General features: G+C 38.7%; 3 protein-coding genes and 1 pseudogene across 5 annotated transcripts in view; 2 read left to right on the top strand and 2 right to left on the bottom strand.

Annotated features, from left to right (window-relative positions):
- On the bottom strand, nucleotides 102-7,349 carry LOC104727771 (annotated as a pseudogene).
- Nucleotides 7,217-9,851, top strand: LOC104722492 (snurportin-1). 2 transcript variants are annotated; one of them, XR_002034353.1, is made up of 7 exons: nucleotides 7,217-7,618; nucleotides 7,699-7,885; nucleotides 7,972-8,222; nucleotides 8,677-8,791; nucleotides 8,906-8,998; nucleotides 9,361-9,488; nucleotides 9,578-9,651. XR_002034353.1 is itself a non-coding variant. In XM_010440656.2 (7 exons), exons 1-7 carry the CDS (start codon nucleotides 7,263-7,265, stop codon nucleotides 9,689-9,691), a joined length of 1,260 nt encoding a protein of 419 aa, XP_010438958.1. In that variant the 5' UTR covers nucleotides 7,219-7,262; the 3' UTR covers nucleotides 9,692-9,851. The 2 variants fall into 2 exon arrangements, 1 of the variants encoding a protein (XP_010438958.1); XM_010440656.2 differs by having other exon boundaries at nucleotides 7,219-7,618; nucleotides 9,345-9,488; nucleotides 9,578-9,851.
- LOC104722493 (probable inactive purple acid phosphatase 24) lies at nucleotides 9,872-13,055 on the bottom strand. 2 transcript variants are annotated; one of them, XM_019233200.1, is made up of 12 exons: nucleotides 12,742-13,055; nucleotides 12,458-12,549; nucleotides 12,302-12,371; nucleotides 12,091-12,210; nucleotides 11,908-12,000; nucleotides 11,678-11,807; nucleotides 11,520-11,555; nucleotides 11,287-11,419; nucleotides 10,996-11,201; nucleotides 10,786-10,911; nucleotides 10,399-10,708; nucleotides 9,872-10,307 (listed from the first exon to the last, which is right to left on the bottom strand). In XM_019233200.1, exons 8-12 carry the CDS (start codon nucleotides 11,293-11,295, stop codon nucleotides 10,002-10,004), a joined length of 957 nt encoding a protein of 318 aa, XP_019088745.1. In that variant the 5' UTR covers nucleotides 11,296-11,419; nucleotides 11,520-11,555; nucleotides 11,678-11,807; nucleotides 11,908-12,000; nucleotides 12,091-12,210; nucleotides 12,302-12,371; nucleotides 12,458-12,549; nucleotides 12,742-13,055; the 3' UTR covers nucleotides 9,872-10,001. The 2 variants fall into 2 exon arrangements, with proteins under 2 accessions (XP_019088745.1, XP_019088744.1); XM_019233199.1 differs by having other exon boundaries at nucleotides 11,287-11,555.
- LOC104722490 (TITAN-like protein) overlaps nucleotides 13,307-16,808 on the top strand; it is a 6,042-nt gene continuing 2,540 nt past the window's right edge. Inside the window, exons 1-6 of the mRNA XM_010440655.2 lie at nucleotides 13,307-13,618; nucleotides 13,860-13,986; nucleotides 14,156-14,465; nucleotides 14,558-14,622; nucleotides 16,033-16,069; nucleotides 16,225-16,658. Of these exons, the coding sequence (XP_010438957.1) occupies nucleotides 13,356-13,618; nucleotides 13,860-13,986; nucleotides 14,156-14,465; nucleotides 14,558-14,622; nucleotides 16,033-16,069; nucleotides 16,225-16,658 (1,236 nt within the window). The 5' untranslated portion in view covers nucleotides 13,307-13,355. The remainder of the gene's footprint in view (nucleotides 13,619-13,859; nucleotides 13,987-14,155; nucleotides 14,466-14,557; nucleotides 14,623-16,032; nucleotides 16,070-16,224; nucleotides 16,659-16,808) is intronic.

Here is a 16,808-nt window from a genome sequence, read left to right as displayed (position 1 = left end):
GTAACACATAGATTCTGAGCGCACCAAAGAGAAATTCAGAATATATATGAGCATTTCTTTGCATTTTTGGCAGACCATAACAACAGAGTTTAAAGGAATTACTAGGAATCTACCTTAAGGTCGCTTCCAGAATATCCATTAGTCATCCTAGCAACCCCATCAATATCCAAATCAGGGGACAAGTCTTCTTTTGCAAGTAACCTTTAATATATTTGCTCTATTTGGAGATCTGGTAGTCCTAACATCAACCTACGCAAGTCAATACCACAGAATTTTCACAACCTCTAACTGTCACGTCAATTTGACAAAACATCCCACAAAAGGAAGCGATTTTTAGTTTACCTACGGGGCAACCGTCTAATGACAGCCTCATCAAGGTCATAAGGCCGGTTTGTGGCTGCAAGAACCAGAACACGTTCCATTTCCTTTGTCTTTAGACCGTCCCAGTGTATCATGAACTCATTTTTCATCTTCCGCATGGCTTCATGTTCCCCCGGGGTTTCTCTTCGGCTTAGCATGATGTCCACCTACAAGACAGTAAAATATTGTAGGACTGTCAGTGCTCTGATTACAAGCATGATGCGCCTAGGACTTGACCATGAAAAATTACCTCGTCCACAAATATAACGCTAGGTGAAATTTTACTGGCCAACGAAAAGACAGCTTTGACATACTTCTCAACCTCACCAAACCACTGCAGTATTGACAAGAACACAAGTCTCGAACAAGAGATTCCGTGTATAAATCGGTAGATTCCAACTATTCAAGGGCATTCAGTTACCTTAGATGCGATGCTTGACATTACGAGGTTGATGAAGTTCGCACCAGCTTCCTTTGCCACTGCTTTTGCAAGCATGGTCTTTCCAGTTCCAGGAGGTCCAAATAAGAGAATTCCTTTACATGGCTGCATAGAGAAGAACCAGAGCGGACTGATCAAGAAGCCACCAATGCACAAAACGTTAACAACTAAATTTTAGGAGAGACGAATCTTTGAGAAAACCCAAATTATTAGCTGGTATAACTAATATCATTGTTACTCCACAAAAACCATGTAAGTATAGTGGCACACACAAATAAATTGTGTTTCCTTCATACTTCTATGAAAATTGGCAGGACCAAATATATATAAAAAAAAAACTATAGGAGTTTTCTGAAACCTAATGCGGAGAAGAGAACCACCTTTGTTAATTGGCCCCTGGAAAAAATTTCAGGCCGTTGTAAAGGAAGCATAACCAGTTCCTTTAAGGTATCTTTGACTTTCTCAAGTGCCCCAATGTCATCAAATGTAACATCAATGTCAGTGGGCTGAATAACTTCACTTATAAGCCGCTTCTCAAACCCATTCTCTGTCACAATGTCCTGAAAGCAACAAAGAAAATCAACAGTTGTTACATGATATATGAGCCATGGCCATAATGAAAATAAGTAAACAACAATCCAATTTACAAGGAAATTTCCTAACCTTGAGAGACTTCTTTGAGCTCGTAGAACCATTTAGCACAGCCCGGAAGAGTCCTATTGCAAATTCTATGCTGAAAGGATTCAAATTTCGCACTCAATACTAAGACAGATAATCAAGAGCAGTAATGCGCAGGGACAAGCTGTAAATTACCTATCACGAGACACAATAACCCTAGTATCTGGATCAGTATCAGGATTACGCCTTAGATGGTCGCTAAGAGCCCATCCAATGATCTTTTCTGCACCTAAACCGAAATGTCAAAGTCAACTCTTAAGAATAGCATTCCATTGTCAATTATGGTCATCATGTCGAACAAAAGGAATATATACTGTCGCTTTGAAGTGCTAGATCCTTCATGCACAGCGTCTCAATTCCTTCACATTCCAGACCACATCGTCCCAACACCTGAATTGAGATGCAAATATAGAATCGTTTTTAAAACTTCTGTAAAGCCCCTGCTTTTCAATCAGGAAATGAGACTTGAGAGTTTAGCTAACAGCCAAAATACCAAGGATATAATTTAGCTAGATGCGTTATACGTAAATCCAAAAAGTTTCTCATCTATAAAACTTATACTGTGTCCAGACATAGAATGCTCCCATAACCTTTTTCTAATTACATATTGTGTCCATAGGAGAGCCAAAAGCATACCAATACCATATATTCAGTGAAAGACATACCATGCGCGAGTGATTGAAATTAGCCTTCATTTTCAAAATCTCAGCATCACGATCCAACTGATACTTCCAGGATGTAAGTTCTTCCTCATCCTGGAAATAATTAGCTCCTTCAAGTCTATGGTTTCTTTGACAGACAACAGACGAGAATGCTTATGACTCACAGAGTAACAGACCTGTGGGATTTGAATAGTAACTTTATTCCCAAAGAGCTCCGTTAGACGTTTTGTATTCTCTGGAACTTCCTTCCCTCGTGTATGTAGTCGTCCAATATCCTAGGAATATTAAGCAAAAGTAACATTAGTCTCAGTATATATAGAAGAAAAAGGATACCCTCAGCATTGACACTAGCCAGTTGAAATAACAGTCGCTGGATCCAGCATGTTTAGAGGAACCAAGCAGAGCTGAAAGCCGGCTAGAAAACAGAATTGATACAGTTAAATGTAAACTCAAAATTCCACACTTTGGTCAAACGTTTAAGGCATATATAAGCATAAACTAATATTACTAGTCCTAGGCAGGAAAAACAAAAGGTAATAGAAAAATACAGAAGAAGAAACCTATAAACATGCATTAATTGGTAACAGATAATGGCCAATTGCCTCAAGAATGACTACTAACATTGTTATGTATTATTTTCCCGCATACGAAACAATCAAAGAAAAGATGAGAGGACGTTGATTTACTGGTAAAGGTAAGCCAAGGAAAGCAGTCTGGCTGCTGCTGAACTTAGTGAAAGATAGACCTCCAGGATGAGACTGCAAAATAAATGAATTTCATTAATTCGTCAAAACACAATATTAAAACTCTACTTCACTACATGATTTTTTTTTTACTTTCTTTGCCCTAGGAAAAGTTTCTATTTCACTACATGATTTTATAATTTCCAAGAGAGATAATAAATCACTTTTGTGAAATGAGCTCAATGCATGCAACTGGAGCAAAGCATCGCACAGTAACTACCTTCTCCTTGAGATTATCAGAATGTGTCTGTGAACTGATCACAATTATGTTTTTTGGGAGATATGCAAGTTTTCTTTTGAGCGCACAGTACAAATCGTAATTTCCAACAACAGATTTCTCAGCATCTTTCAAAAATAGAATAAACGGACAAGTTCTGCTCTCAGCATGGACAACCTGGAAACAGATGAAGATATAAGCACAATGATAACAAAAATTCATTAGTTTGCAACTGAAAAGTACCTCAAACAATGTGTCAACAAGTAAGTTATCTAGATCCTCAGAACCCGAGCTTTCGAACTGAAGATCAGTAGCTATAACGAACAGAAGAAACGGTGTGTGAGACAAGGATCAGTAACTAATGCTGAGGACCAGTAACCAATGTACTACTGAAAATGAAGTACCTACGCAGAAGAACCCATGTCCCAGTTCACACAGTAGACCAACATCAACTCCATCAGGTATTGGCTCATCAAATCTAACACCCACTTTAGCTAAAGGATTCTCATCAAATACTAAAATTACTTTCCCTTTAAACCCAGGAGGAGGTCCCCTGAATAAGATTAAGTAAAAAGTGAATATAAAAAGGCAAGAGAAAAGTTCAGAACATAAATGGGAAACATATAGAAGCCAATATCGATCTCAGCAGCTGCCTTAATTAGAACTATGATAAGAAACAAACCTTAAGCCTAAGGTAAACCTCACTACCAATGAATTCTACCCTGTCACCTGCAAGTGTTTTTGTTCTTCCAAATGAAGTATCCGCAAACCAGAAATCCAAGAAGATTGAAGTACATCATCTGTTGCAAACAATTTAATGGAGCCTGCCTTTCTTCATAGTATGATTCACTGGAGTTCTGAATGAAGTCTCCCGCTCCAACTTTGTCTGGGAGTCAGGACCAGAAGAAGTAGCAGGAGAAGGGCTAGAACTAGAAGCACTGGCTGAAAAGTCCGAGTTTTTCCCTCGATCAATGACCTCAAGACTCTGAGTGGGAAGGTAACATGACTTTCTAGAAGCAGCCAAAGCCTGCAGGAAAACAGATATAAGTGTAGATACAAAACCTTTCCTTTTGTATACTAACAACAAAAAACATACAATATATTGCTTACCACCAAAATTGGATGACTGTCAAATATTAGCAATTTCGCCTCGAAGTGATTGGCAAGCGCTTTAGCTAACATTTCTTGGTATATTTCAGACCCTGAAACGATTACAACCGAAAAGCGAAAATGATGTTGCCGCCTAAAAGAAGTACATATGAAGTAGAAAGATACACAAGGAAATGATGTTACACAAGCAAGATACCACAAACCTGTGGGACCAGAAAGCAATATCCTTGGGTTCAAAGTGGTCATGTTGGAGGTATATTTGGCATATTCTTTTTTCTTGAGATGTACTTTTGGTGCGGGAATTGGCACCCCCAACATACTGATCTAAACCCGATTAAAGAAACCGGTTATATAACCGGGAGCTCGACCCTGAGGAGGATTTCATCTTCAAAGGCCCGATAGCGCCGAGAAGCCCAGTTCCAAGGTGACGAACCGACATCCCAGCTCGCCCAGCGGCTGACCTAATAAGAAACAAGAAACTTTCCTAATCAGCTCGGCCGTGATATGGAAAGTGGGTATATTCAATAGATCTAATAAAACTTATAAATAGAGGGCAACCTCTTCGTTGTAAGATCATCCAGCAATTAATACAAAAACCCTAATTCTTCTTTGTTCTTGAACAAAACCTAACTTATTCTCCAAGAGATTTCAATTCCTCTTTGCTTGTCTACTTTGATCCGATTTCTTAGAGATATAGTGTTATTGAATTTGTTTCCCCCTTCAAACAAATTCATTGTGTGAAACTCAGTTTCTACATGTACATATGAAGTAGTTATTAAGATACTCTTTGTATTTTCACTGCAATAATAAAACCTTAGTCAGCATACACAAAACAGAGAACAGTACCCATACAAAGCCCAAAATACCAAAGACAAGAAAACTGATGTTCCGTGTGAAAGACTACAATGGGGAGGATAGAATTAGAGAAACGAAAACCAAGAGAAACAATTAGACCTCAGAATTCTATGATGCTATAAACAGATTCGTAATGGACGATTCACATGCACATATCTTTAACTCTGCACAAATACCTGAAAAGAAAAGAATAATATTACTTGGTCTATACCTCAAATAATGGGGAAATTTTTTGAATGAAACTTCCAAGCTTTCGCCTCCGAAAATTCCAGCTTGAATGCCTTCTCTGATTATTGCAGATCGCAGACCATTGCCTGATGTTGAAGCTTGTTGTGGACTTCTTATCACCTCGTTTTCCTTATCTAATATCTGATACCAGCTTTGTTAATATAATACAAAATATTGTTGATGACGCTAGGGTACAAAGGAAACATAGAGTACTTACCTCCATTTGAGAATCTTGATTGTGGCTGCTGACTGCTTCACTATCTGCAGCTTTATTACTTTGATTGTCAACAGATAAAATTCCTTCCACGCTGTCAACAGAAGTAGCAGGCTTCCCTGGCGCTTGGTGGCTCTTACGGGATGATTTTCGATGAGATGAGTCCTGCTGTAAGGTTGCTAACGTTGTGATAATGGATTTGCCTGTTGGATCTCTAGCCTTTCTCTCTAAATCTAGAAACTTTCCTGCAGGGACCTGTACTGAACCAGCTTTTGCAGTAACTTTTGCTGTAACTTTAGACATTTGCTGAAATATCTGGATATAACTTAAGGGGAAAACTTATTTGCATTCCCATGGAGATATTCATCTTAAAACTGAAGGAAAATTTTCATCTTGCTCATTTATGTACAAAAAGAAAGAAAGGATACAAAAGCATAGCTCTTGAGAAGACCAAAAGCCACTTCGTCACCAGAGTTTAGCACATGGCAATCATTCTTCACGACAGGCTTTCTGTTTATCCACACAGGTCCCCTGCTTCCTGTGGCCTCTAGAATCCCTACAACATTGCCTTTGCGCTGAACATGCATGTGCACAAACAATGAGAATACATGCTTTATAAAGGAGCTCACATATCTCCACACACAACTCAAAAGTAGAAAAAAATCATAAGCACGAGACAGAGGAAAAACAAGCAAGCATGGCATGGGACAGTGCTAATGTTTGAGCTTAACATTTAAGGACAAAAAGAAAAAGAAAAAAAAAAAGAATATATATACCTGAATTCTTGTGATTCTGCACAAGAAGGAACTGAGTTCGAGGTCATGTAATTCCAAGCTGCATGATCTACTCGAACCAAGAGTGAAGGTTGAATCAAGAATGTTAAGGCTTGGATACTGAAAATTCACAAGTAGCTCAACTTGTCAGGATATAGCATTGGTATTATAAATAAATTTAGAGAAAGTTAAAGAAAAGTAAAAGGGATTAATTAAAATACCTGTTGAGACTCTGCTAGAAATCGACACCAGGGGCTGTTATAGCTACCGTGTTCATATATCCATCCTTGAAAAGTAATCGTATTTGGCTTCTCTTGCAACTTCGGTGTTGCGACTACAATCCAAAACCAGAAAGCACAAAGACGAATTGAAAACAAAACAATCTCGAAAGGAAACAAAAAACAGAAAGATGTAACAAAGAATAAGAGAGACGGACCTTTCGCAACAGATGGTGGAGACGCAGCTGCAGAGGCCTCAATCTTGGCGTCTCCGGAGGTTGGAATGTTGCATTTACTAGAACCCGCCGCAGGAGTGAGAGTATCAGTTTCTTTAGCCGCCGAAGCGCCGTCTCCATCAGAAACCTTTTGGCGTTTGGGTAAAGGAGGTTTATCTCCGGAAGAAGACGATGGAGGTCTCTTGCCGCTGCTTCCGTCGGGCGGGGTTGTATCACTCCGTTTCGGTGACACCATGACTCTTCTTGATCTCTCTCCTTTGTTTGTTACGATTCTTTCAGTAGCTAATAAGACTTGCGATGCTTTGAGAGTTGAATGAATCAATCAATGCCGGAGAACGAACGTTAACAAGAAAATGTGAATTTGTGGAATATATATAGGCGTTTCTAAGAATCAAACCGGTTATAATTAATGATATAATAGAATCAAACCGGTTTGGTTTAATTTTACCCACTACCGGTTTAAATTTTGAACCGTACCTCACCACCAAAAGCAAAGAGAGTCTCGGAGAGCTTTTTGAGGTCGAGACCAATGGCGCCTCATGAGATTCGCCGTCCGTTTAAACGACGACCTATCTCCGATCAACAGAAACGCCGAGAGCTTTCCCTTCTCCGTCAGTCTCAGCATCGAAGTGACGCTCAGCAGCGAGCTCGAAACCTTGCCTCTTCAGTAATCTCGCTCCAATCATCCTCTCCCGATGTCGACCCGGAGATACTATTTGAAGCCGCCGTGCCCGAGCTCGACGAAGGAACCGAATCGGAATCGAGTAGCTTTGACGTTCGTCAAGCTTCGAGGCTCAGAGGACCTGAGGCTCGCAAGTGGTTCGCGAGGCAGCTTATGTTACCTGAATGGATGATCGACGTCCCTGATAATTTGAGCCGAGATTGGTACCGCTTCTTCAACATTCTTAAACCTACAATTTTGTTTCATAAATGAGTCTGATTATGAGAAATGGTTGGTTTTGTAGGTATGTGTTAGCAAGGCCAGCTGGCAAAAGATGTTTCGTAGTTTCATCTGATGGAACAACAGTTAGTAGAGTACGCAATGGATCCATCTTGCATCATTTCCCTTCTGCGTTGCCTGGTGGTGCCAGGAAAAAAGGCGCTTCTGGCCCTGCAAACTCATATTCTATACTAGACTGTATCTTTCACGAGGTAAAAGATTCTTTTTTTTTTCTTTCTATGATTTATAATCCCCATTCTTGAGCTTACTAGGATGTGGTTTGTTACTGTTTATGCAGTCTGATCAGACATACTATGTGATTGATATGGTTTGTTGGAGGGGTTACTCGCTTTATGAATGTACAGCAGAGTTCAGGTTCTTTTGGTTGCAATCTAAACTTGCTGAGACTGGTGCTTGTGATCCGCCTTCCTTTTATCACAAGTTCAGGTTCAGTGCTGTTCCTTTTTATAACTGCGACCAAACCGGACTTCACTCCGCTTATACAGGATCATTACCTTATGTCAAGGATGGACTGTTGTTTTATAACAAGTAAGTGCATCATTTCATCTCTCGCCATTAAGTTTACTGCGACTCCCATCTTTCCTTCTCCTGCTGTCTGCACTTGCAAAAAGTATGGGTGTCTTAAGGTTTCGAGCTGCGAATCAGTTGTTTTCTTGTTAATCTAGTGGAGGACTATTGTAACTAGCCTAGGAGCTGTGTAGTTTAATTGTAGCTTTTCCATCTCAGCAAAGTACCTTAAGTCTTTAGTTGAGAGCTGAAGGTTTTGAAGGGAAATTAGGGAATGCATTTGGTTATGATGGTATAGGGTTTTGATGAATGATGATAATATTAGAAAGAGGACAGAGATTTTTTCCTCTGTTTTGTGAACGTTACTGTATAATATCACTGGTTGCTTCATACTCTTGTTATGGTATCATTGTCTCATTTGGTCTAGTGTTTATCTTTGACTCTTTCCCCACTAAATTTCATGCAATACTCGCAGACATGCACATTATCATACTGGAAATACTCCTCTGGTGTTGATATGGAAGGATGAGAGCTGTAGTCAGTATGTCATCGATACAGATAACAATGGAGAAGTTCCAAATCAACAACATGTAAGTGGATTTGACATACATTTACAGCTCATGGTTTTTTCATAACAGAGTGTTTAGTGTTACACTCCCATTTACAAAGTCTTAACTTATATTCTCTGTATCTTGTAAAATCAGATCGTCTTGGAGTTGCAAGAAGAAGGAAAACTTGTAACATCAGATGATCCACCTGTACCATTCAGTTGCTTAAATGCAGATTTTGTAAAACAGGTATGTCAAAATACAGTAGAGTGATTATTATTTCCGTATGTCTTTTAACCAAGGTTGTATGATCAGCATTTGGGCAAATTGAAAAGTGTAAAAGCATAGATATTATCTTCTTTCTGAATTACTGTGCCTATGTTTGTTATAGAGACGCCATATACTCGTAAGGTAATGATATTGCTCAGTAATATCTTCTTTCTAGGACCAACAGATTCCTCTAGCTTAGTACTGCCCTGTTTGTTATAAACTCCATGCAGTCATAATAAGAGGTTGCAGTTAAATTAGCTTAAGGATGATTTCGCACTGTGTTACTTTGCTAAATGTGTGGATTGTGCCATGTTGGATATGATAGTCAGGACTGTTGTCAGGAAGTCTTATTCGCTTTGCCATTGGCGATGGAGGGCTGAACTGTGTGGATGGTAGATTTGAGAAGGCGGATTTGCAATATATTGGTGTGTCAAATCGAGCCCGAGCCTTTGCTGATAGCTATTCCAAGGTTGGTACTCTCTTTCTTTGCATATAGCATACCAACTTAGGACAATCATATTTATGAATTGACTAGAGCATTTATAATCCATCTTGCAGATCATGTTTCAATATATGGCCCGACATTCTCCCCTGAAAGTAGAAGATCTTGCATCTACGATTTCACATGAGAACCAACAAGACAAGACCCCTGAAGTAGAGATGTCGGATTGACCAGAAGAGAGTATCAAAAGTATATTGTTTGGTCACTGTGTCGTGTTCGTGTAAACAGAGGGAAGCAAATTCTTAAAATCGTAGCCACCTTTTTTGGCTTCTCACACGAGTTATGATTAGAGTTAGTTTGTTCCATGAAAATGACGATTTTTTTTGTTTTGTTTTATATTGTCTAGAGAGTAAAAGTAAAACCCTGCAATTGAAGAAATCAACAAATATTGTCCAAAAAATTTGAGTAAAGCCCTATTAAATAATAAAAAAGCTAAGAAGCTAATTGTTTCGAAGGAAAACGATGTAAACAGAAGAAAGATCATCCAGCTGATGTGGTGGGCTCGCAGCTATCGTGAGTGCAAGCCAAAACATCTCTGTAATCTCTAGAGATATTGAAGGAGTCGTACACTTGGCCAGTGCTGCTCTTCTTGTACTCAAAGAGAAGCGATGAGTGATCAGAAGCAGTCAACTTCACAAACCCAAAGTCATAGTCTCTGACCAAACTCCATTTGGGTACCAGTGAGCTAAAGGGAGACAAGTGACTTCCTGCACCACCCACAACAACGTGGATAGTTCCTTTGAAGGTCCCTGAGTAGTGATCCTTATCGTTGTTCACACATTGGCTCTGCAATAGAAAACAAAAAGGTAAGATAAGAGCTTAGAGACAACGCTACATCGATGAGACGGAAATCAAGCAAATTATGATGGGATCAAACCTCGTAAATGGGGCAGCTTCGCTCATAGTTATGGACATGGCCGTAGAAAGCAAGGTCCACTTTGTACTTCTGCCACAGTTTCTGTAGGCTTTCTCTTCCCATAGGCTCTTCAAAGGTTCCTTCTTGGCCATACCAATCATTGGTGGAATAACCAAGGACACGATGAGCCATAAAAATGAGCCAAGGCTGAGTCTTTCTGTCTACAGAGGCAAGGCAACGCTCGATGAATTGGTATTGCTCTGTGCCTTCTCTCCAATCGTGTTCAGTGTCTGCTATACAGAAGCGGAACATCCCGTAATCCGCTCTGTACCTGCCCATTCAACCCGACATATGTAAGATATTGTTCTGGAACTTGCAAGAAATCGTCAATGGTTAACAAAACTTTACCAGAATTTAGCTCGGTTCTCAGCAGGAAAGTAGAACATGGTCTCTGCAGGAACACCACACTCTCCTCCAGAGTCTGTCCGGGCATAGAAGGATCCAGTGTCTGGCCAATCACGCTCGTGGTTGCCACTGTAATGAAAAAGAAATGACTTAAAGCACTACAAGAGTAGTAGAGGAAGAAGAACAATGATGAAGCTTTTCTTATTGACAAACCTCCCGACCATGTAGGGGACAGTAGAAGCGATGGGCTCGATTTGAGATGTGAACTGATCCCACTGGGAGAGGTAGCCATTGGAATAAGTGAGATCTCCAATGTGGAAAACAATGTCAATGTTCTTCAAGTCCTTGATGAGTTGGTCTGTTGTATTGAGGGAACCAGGTTGGTAATCATTGTACTCATTAGACCCATCTCGCTCACCCTGAAATATATTTTAATCAAGAACAACCATTTGAGATAATAGTCTGAGCGCACATGGAGATCATAATGGCCTAAAAGAAACATACCTTCCCCATGTCACCGAATATTATGACCCGTTGTAACGAGTCTTGTCCAGGGTAAGGAGAAGACACGAAGGTGTAATTCTTGCTCCAAATCGTCGAACCATTGACCAAGTCATGGCCTAGCCTATATGTGTATCTGGAAACCAAAGGATTGAGAGTTAACTAACAGTTATGAAACTAAAATTGGCACTCCTGGTTTTGCCAGAGTTCTTTCAAGAAAGCAGTATGGAAGAAACCAGGATCACGCCAACCAACGCCACGAGCAGGATTACCTGTGTAAACATCACATTTATCCACAAATCAAATCTCTAGAATGATCCAGATGAATAGGTTCAGATATCCCAACACTGTTGCCTCAGAGATCACAGCAAAAGATATACAAAACAGGACGTACCACATAAGCTGTTTCTGTTGAAGGTAATTGTTCCAGCTGGCGATCTCTTACTCGGAAGTCCCTTTGCACTCCATTCAACGAAAGGAACAGCCTCATTTATGTTGTACCCACTCGTCCATTTCACGGTCATCTATCAAAAACTCAAAAAACAAGCCTGTTTTAACGAACTCCAAAAAGTTTGTATTCTCCAAGACCCAATGCCTTTTGAGTCAAGTTGTGGAAAAACTTACTTCATCCCAATTCTTGGTTAATGCAAGACGCGGGTAGACAGGTGCTTTAGGATTGACGAAAGCTACAGGATTGGATTGCCCGAGAAGATGTGGCTGCAGTGATATTCAAAAGATCAATAAGTCCACTTGGTATTGCAGGTATACAAATATACTAAACTGAGAAAGCTACTATAATTAACCTACCATTTTAACATCATTGGTAAACAGTGCAAAAGAGATATCAGCTCTCTGATTTATCATCTGCAACTTGAAAGTCACATTCCCTGACTTCATATACTCCGGATGAGAGTTACAATACAAGTACTGTCAAATAGAAAAAGTAATGTTACCAGGACTCAAATCAAGAACTCACAGTTTAATACAATATATGTATAGAAAACAAAAAAAAACAAACCTTGATGGGAGCTGAGCATATGTAAGGAGTTTTCTCTTTGCCACCATTTGTTGGCCAACAGTTACCCGAGCTAATAACAAAGACGAGTCAAATAATGCACAAAAGGCACATTCACAATCTATAACAAAAACAGATGTAGTTTAGAACAAAAAATACTCGAAATTAGCTGGAGAGAAAACTCCAATCCAATCGTTTGAAGCGGGCTTGGGGTTGGAGACAGCAACATGTACCCATTCAATATCTTCACCCTGTTAGATCAGAGTCACATCAAAACCAATCGAGCTTGGATTTTGAGAATCAAAACTACAACGGCTAAACTCAAGCTATCAATACAAATTTTTGGACATATAAATCATCTCTTAAGAATACATATATATCAGTAAAACTAGAATCCGACAAGAACAAAATAACATCAAGATCAAGAAAATGGTTTTTGAAACCTGGGAACCAAGAACTTGAGGGGAAGCGTGAATCTTGACAGAAGTGTCCAAAGCAAGACTGGTTTAGTAAATGTTAATCTTAGCCAGTGCTTGATCTCCACGACCATTGGCATTAGCATGTCCAAAACATAAGCTCGAGCTTAGCAGTGCGGTGAAGCACAGAATCACAAGTAAAAACACTCTAGCCATGTTTTTCTTTGTTGTGACTTGGAAACATAAACCTAGAGCTGTATACTTATTATATATAATCCAGGATGATATCTAAGAATCTTTCCAAAATTGATTCATCTCTATCGAATTCAACATTCCTAAGATTATCCAAATATTTTCTTTCACCGTCAAATCCAAGTAGTCGAATATTCTAACAGTTTCTTTTTTTTTCGATAAAAAATAATAATATTCTAACAGTTTTCTTTTTGTTTTGTTATAAATGATGGTAACAGTTTTTAAAATTTTTAATGATAAACCAAAAAAAAAAATTGAATTTTCCTTTTTTTTTCGATCGGATTCGGACCGGCTTTAACCGGGAATAAAATAGTGGATTGTAATTGGCACACCGTTTTGTTCTAAACGCATCCCTAATTCGAGTCACGTCGGAAAGAAGAAGAAGAAGGATGAAGAAACCATCGAAGAAGCGCGAGATCGAGTACTGCAAGGTGTGCCGATTGCATCACGACCACGGCTCACGCCACAAGTACTTCCCTCGCCACAAAGACCTCCTCTCTACCTTCCTCGATCGATTCCGAACGAAGATTGCTGACGTCAGATTCTTCCTGAAGAACCCTAGCGTTCTACGGCCACAAGAGCAGTCGCAAAACCGTGTCTGGTGTGTCTTTTGCGATGAGGACATTGTTGAGCTCGGCAGCTCCTTCGCCTGGTATGTCATTACCTTTTATCTCTTTCCTTTCAGTTTGAGTCTGTTCATTCGATTTAGGTTCGTTGCTTTAGCGAACGTAGTAGCTATGTTACTTGAATGGAATGTAGTATGGGAGTGCGCTAGAGAATTGTTGTTGTTGATACAGTTAACCGTGCTAGAAAACTGGGATTGTGAAGTGTATGATGATAAAAAAAAATTAGTTACTGCACATAAGATTTTGGTTTTGATACTTTATTATCAGTTCTAAGGCAATTAACCACTTCGCAAGCTCGGATCATCTTAAGAATATCAAGCAATTTCTTTCGAAAAATGGCCCAGCAATGGATTGCATTGACGATTTCCGAATTTCAGAAGCTGGTGTAGCTAAGGTATGCACTATGTACTTTTAAGATTATGCTCTTCTGTTAAACAGTTCTCAATTGTGCCAGTATTTTTTCATAACCTGTGGCACAACCTTTTTCGTTTAAGAGTGACAGAGTGTAGCCGTGAGTTGTTTGTTGAAATCTCTAATGACATTCTATCTGTTGCTGGATGCAGTGGGAAAAAAAATGCCAGTCATTGGGAAATGAAGATGCATCCTCTTTTAAAGGGTCCTGTGGACAGCTGTCTGGGACATCTAATGATATCCACAATAATCTTGCCTTTAAAACTATGGATAAAATTGAAAATGTTCCTGCACAACTTATAAATTCACATCATTCCAGTGATGTTTTGCCTTTACAGTATAATACGAATAAGTATCAGATATCACATTCAGAGCTTCCTGGAGTTGCACATTATGGTTCATATCTGAACATGGATTCTTCTCACCTCCCTTTACATACTGATCCGCCGAGTAATTTACCAGGTATTCTTTTGTTTAATTATGACCTCCATATTTTGTTAGTTGTAGAGTATAAGAAGTTGTATATAATAGTCTTAATGAATTCTGTTCTCTAGGGAACGGGTTTGGCAAACATGTCATTCCTTCTAGAAGCAAGGATTACCCAAGCAATCAAGATCAGGTGAGTTTCAGTTTTTGTAACATTTATATAGCTGCTTTTTGAAAGTCTGATGTGTAATGTTTTCATCTGTTTCTCAAAAGTAAATGAAAGATCGTTTGAATTGAGTAAGACAATAGTTGTAGTTTGAAGATTAGTTATGTTTTTGATACATCTTAGGTTTCATTCAAAATATTGACTTGTCCAGTTTAAAATAGTTTGTAACTACAATTTAGGATTTCTCATTGTTATATGCACATTGCAGTCTATGTTAGATAAGATTATCTGACATGTATCTTATCATTCTTTTTGTCACTTTTTGATTGATGTCATCATTCGAGTCAGAGATTCTTCACTACTTGTTATTTAGCCTCTGCTTCTGGTGCAATTATATAATGGTACCTCTTAGTTTCATAATAGGCTTTTTCGGCTCAGAATTTTTGGTTGTAAGGCAATGCTTTGTAAAGATCATGGCAATAACTATTCCTTGGTTCAGGAATTTCTTATGTGTTATTTGTGTAATTGATGCAGAATAAATCTTCTATCTAATATCTATGTGTGTTGTTTTGATCATCAAAATTTCATTACGGATTGGGTCTATGTGGTCAATTTGTTCAATTATATCACANGAAGTTGTATATAATAGTCTTAATGAATTCTGTTCTCTAGGGAACGGGTTTGGCAAACATGTCATTCCTTCTAGAAGCAAGGATTACCCAAGCAATCAAGATCAGGTGAGTTTCAGTTTTTGTAACATTTATATAGCTGCTTTTTGAAAGTCTGATGTGTAATGTTTTCATCTGTTTCTCAAAAGTAAATGAAAGATCGTTTGAATTGAGTAAGACAATAGTTGTAGTTTGAAGATTAGTTATGTTTTTGATACATCTTAGGTTTCATTCAAAATATTGACTTGTCCAGTTTAAAATAGTTTGTAACTACAATTTAGGATTTCTCATTGTTATATGCACATTGCAGTCTATGTTAGATAAGATTATCTGACATGTATCTTATCATTCTTTTTGTCACTTTTTGATTGATGTCATCATTCGAGTCAGAGATTCTTCACTACTTGTTATTTAGCCTCTGCTTCTGGTGCAATTATATAATGGTACCTCTTAGTTTCATAATAGGCTTTTTCGGCTCAGAATTTTTGGTTGTAAGGCAATGCTTTGTAAAGATCATGGCAATAACTATTCCTTGGTTCAGGAATTTCTTATGTGTTATTTGTGTAATTGATGCAGAATAAATCTTCTATCTAATATCTATGTGTGTTGTTTTGATCATCAAAATTTCATTACGGATTGGGTCTATGTGGTCAATTTGTTCAATTATATCACAGAATTCCTTCCGGTGGCAATTACACACTCATTGTCTAAGTCCAGATTTGTTTCTTTCTTTTCTGTGAGCCTATTACTAACGTTGTCTTCATTCCAGGAGAGGAAACAAATTAAGGGCAGTTACAGTTCTCCAGGTAGGGTGCTACTTGGCATTCAAATTCCAGCTGTGTTGTGTTAATTTCATATTAGTGCTTCATCGTCTAGGTTTATGGATTTTATTGATGTAGCCATTCTGATATGCACAAAGTATTAATTGGATTTGTCCTTTTTTCCATTTTTAACTTTTCAGGTGAGGTGGGAATGACTAGCATTTCTTCTTCCCATTCGAACGATGCTTGCGGGAATGTTCACTCTGGAGCTCCTCCACCATGGCTTGATGCAAATGATGGGAATTCTTCTAATGTTCAACTAAACCAATCAGACATGAGCAGCAGCTTTCAGGCAAAGATACCTGGAAAGACTCGTAAGCTGAATCCTAATAGGGTTGGCGCTGCATGGGCTGAAAAGAGAAAAATAGAGATAGAGATGGAGAAGAGGGGACAGACAATGAATAGTAAGGTTGATGCAGACTGGCTTCCCAACTTTGGTCGAGTTTGGCAATCAGGCACTCGAAAAGAATCCAGGAAAGAATTTGAGAAGGAAAAACGGAAGTTGGTTAAAACTGAAAGCATCTCTACAGAATCAGAACCAGTCAAAATACAACCGTACATTAGCAAACGGGCGGTAGGTTTTACCTTTCTAATATTTAATTACAAATGGCCGGTATCATGTCGGTTATTATTTTTTCTAATTCTCAAACATATGTGTGCTCCTTTTATACTCAACATAAATAGATACATTTTGCTTTGTTGATGCTGTTTTGTTTAATTTCCT

This window comes from Camelina sativa, chromosome 11 (assembly GCF_000633955.1).
Source record: "Camelina sativa cultivar DH55 chromosome 11, Cs, whole genome shotgun sequence".
Lineage (NCBI taxonomy): Eukaryota > Viridiplantae > Streptophyta > Magnoliopsida > Brassicales > Brassicaceae > Camelina > Camelina sativa.
The sequence above is the reverse complement of the archived record's forward strand: the minus strand, read 5'-3'. Positions and strand labels throughout refer to the sequence as shown.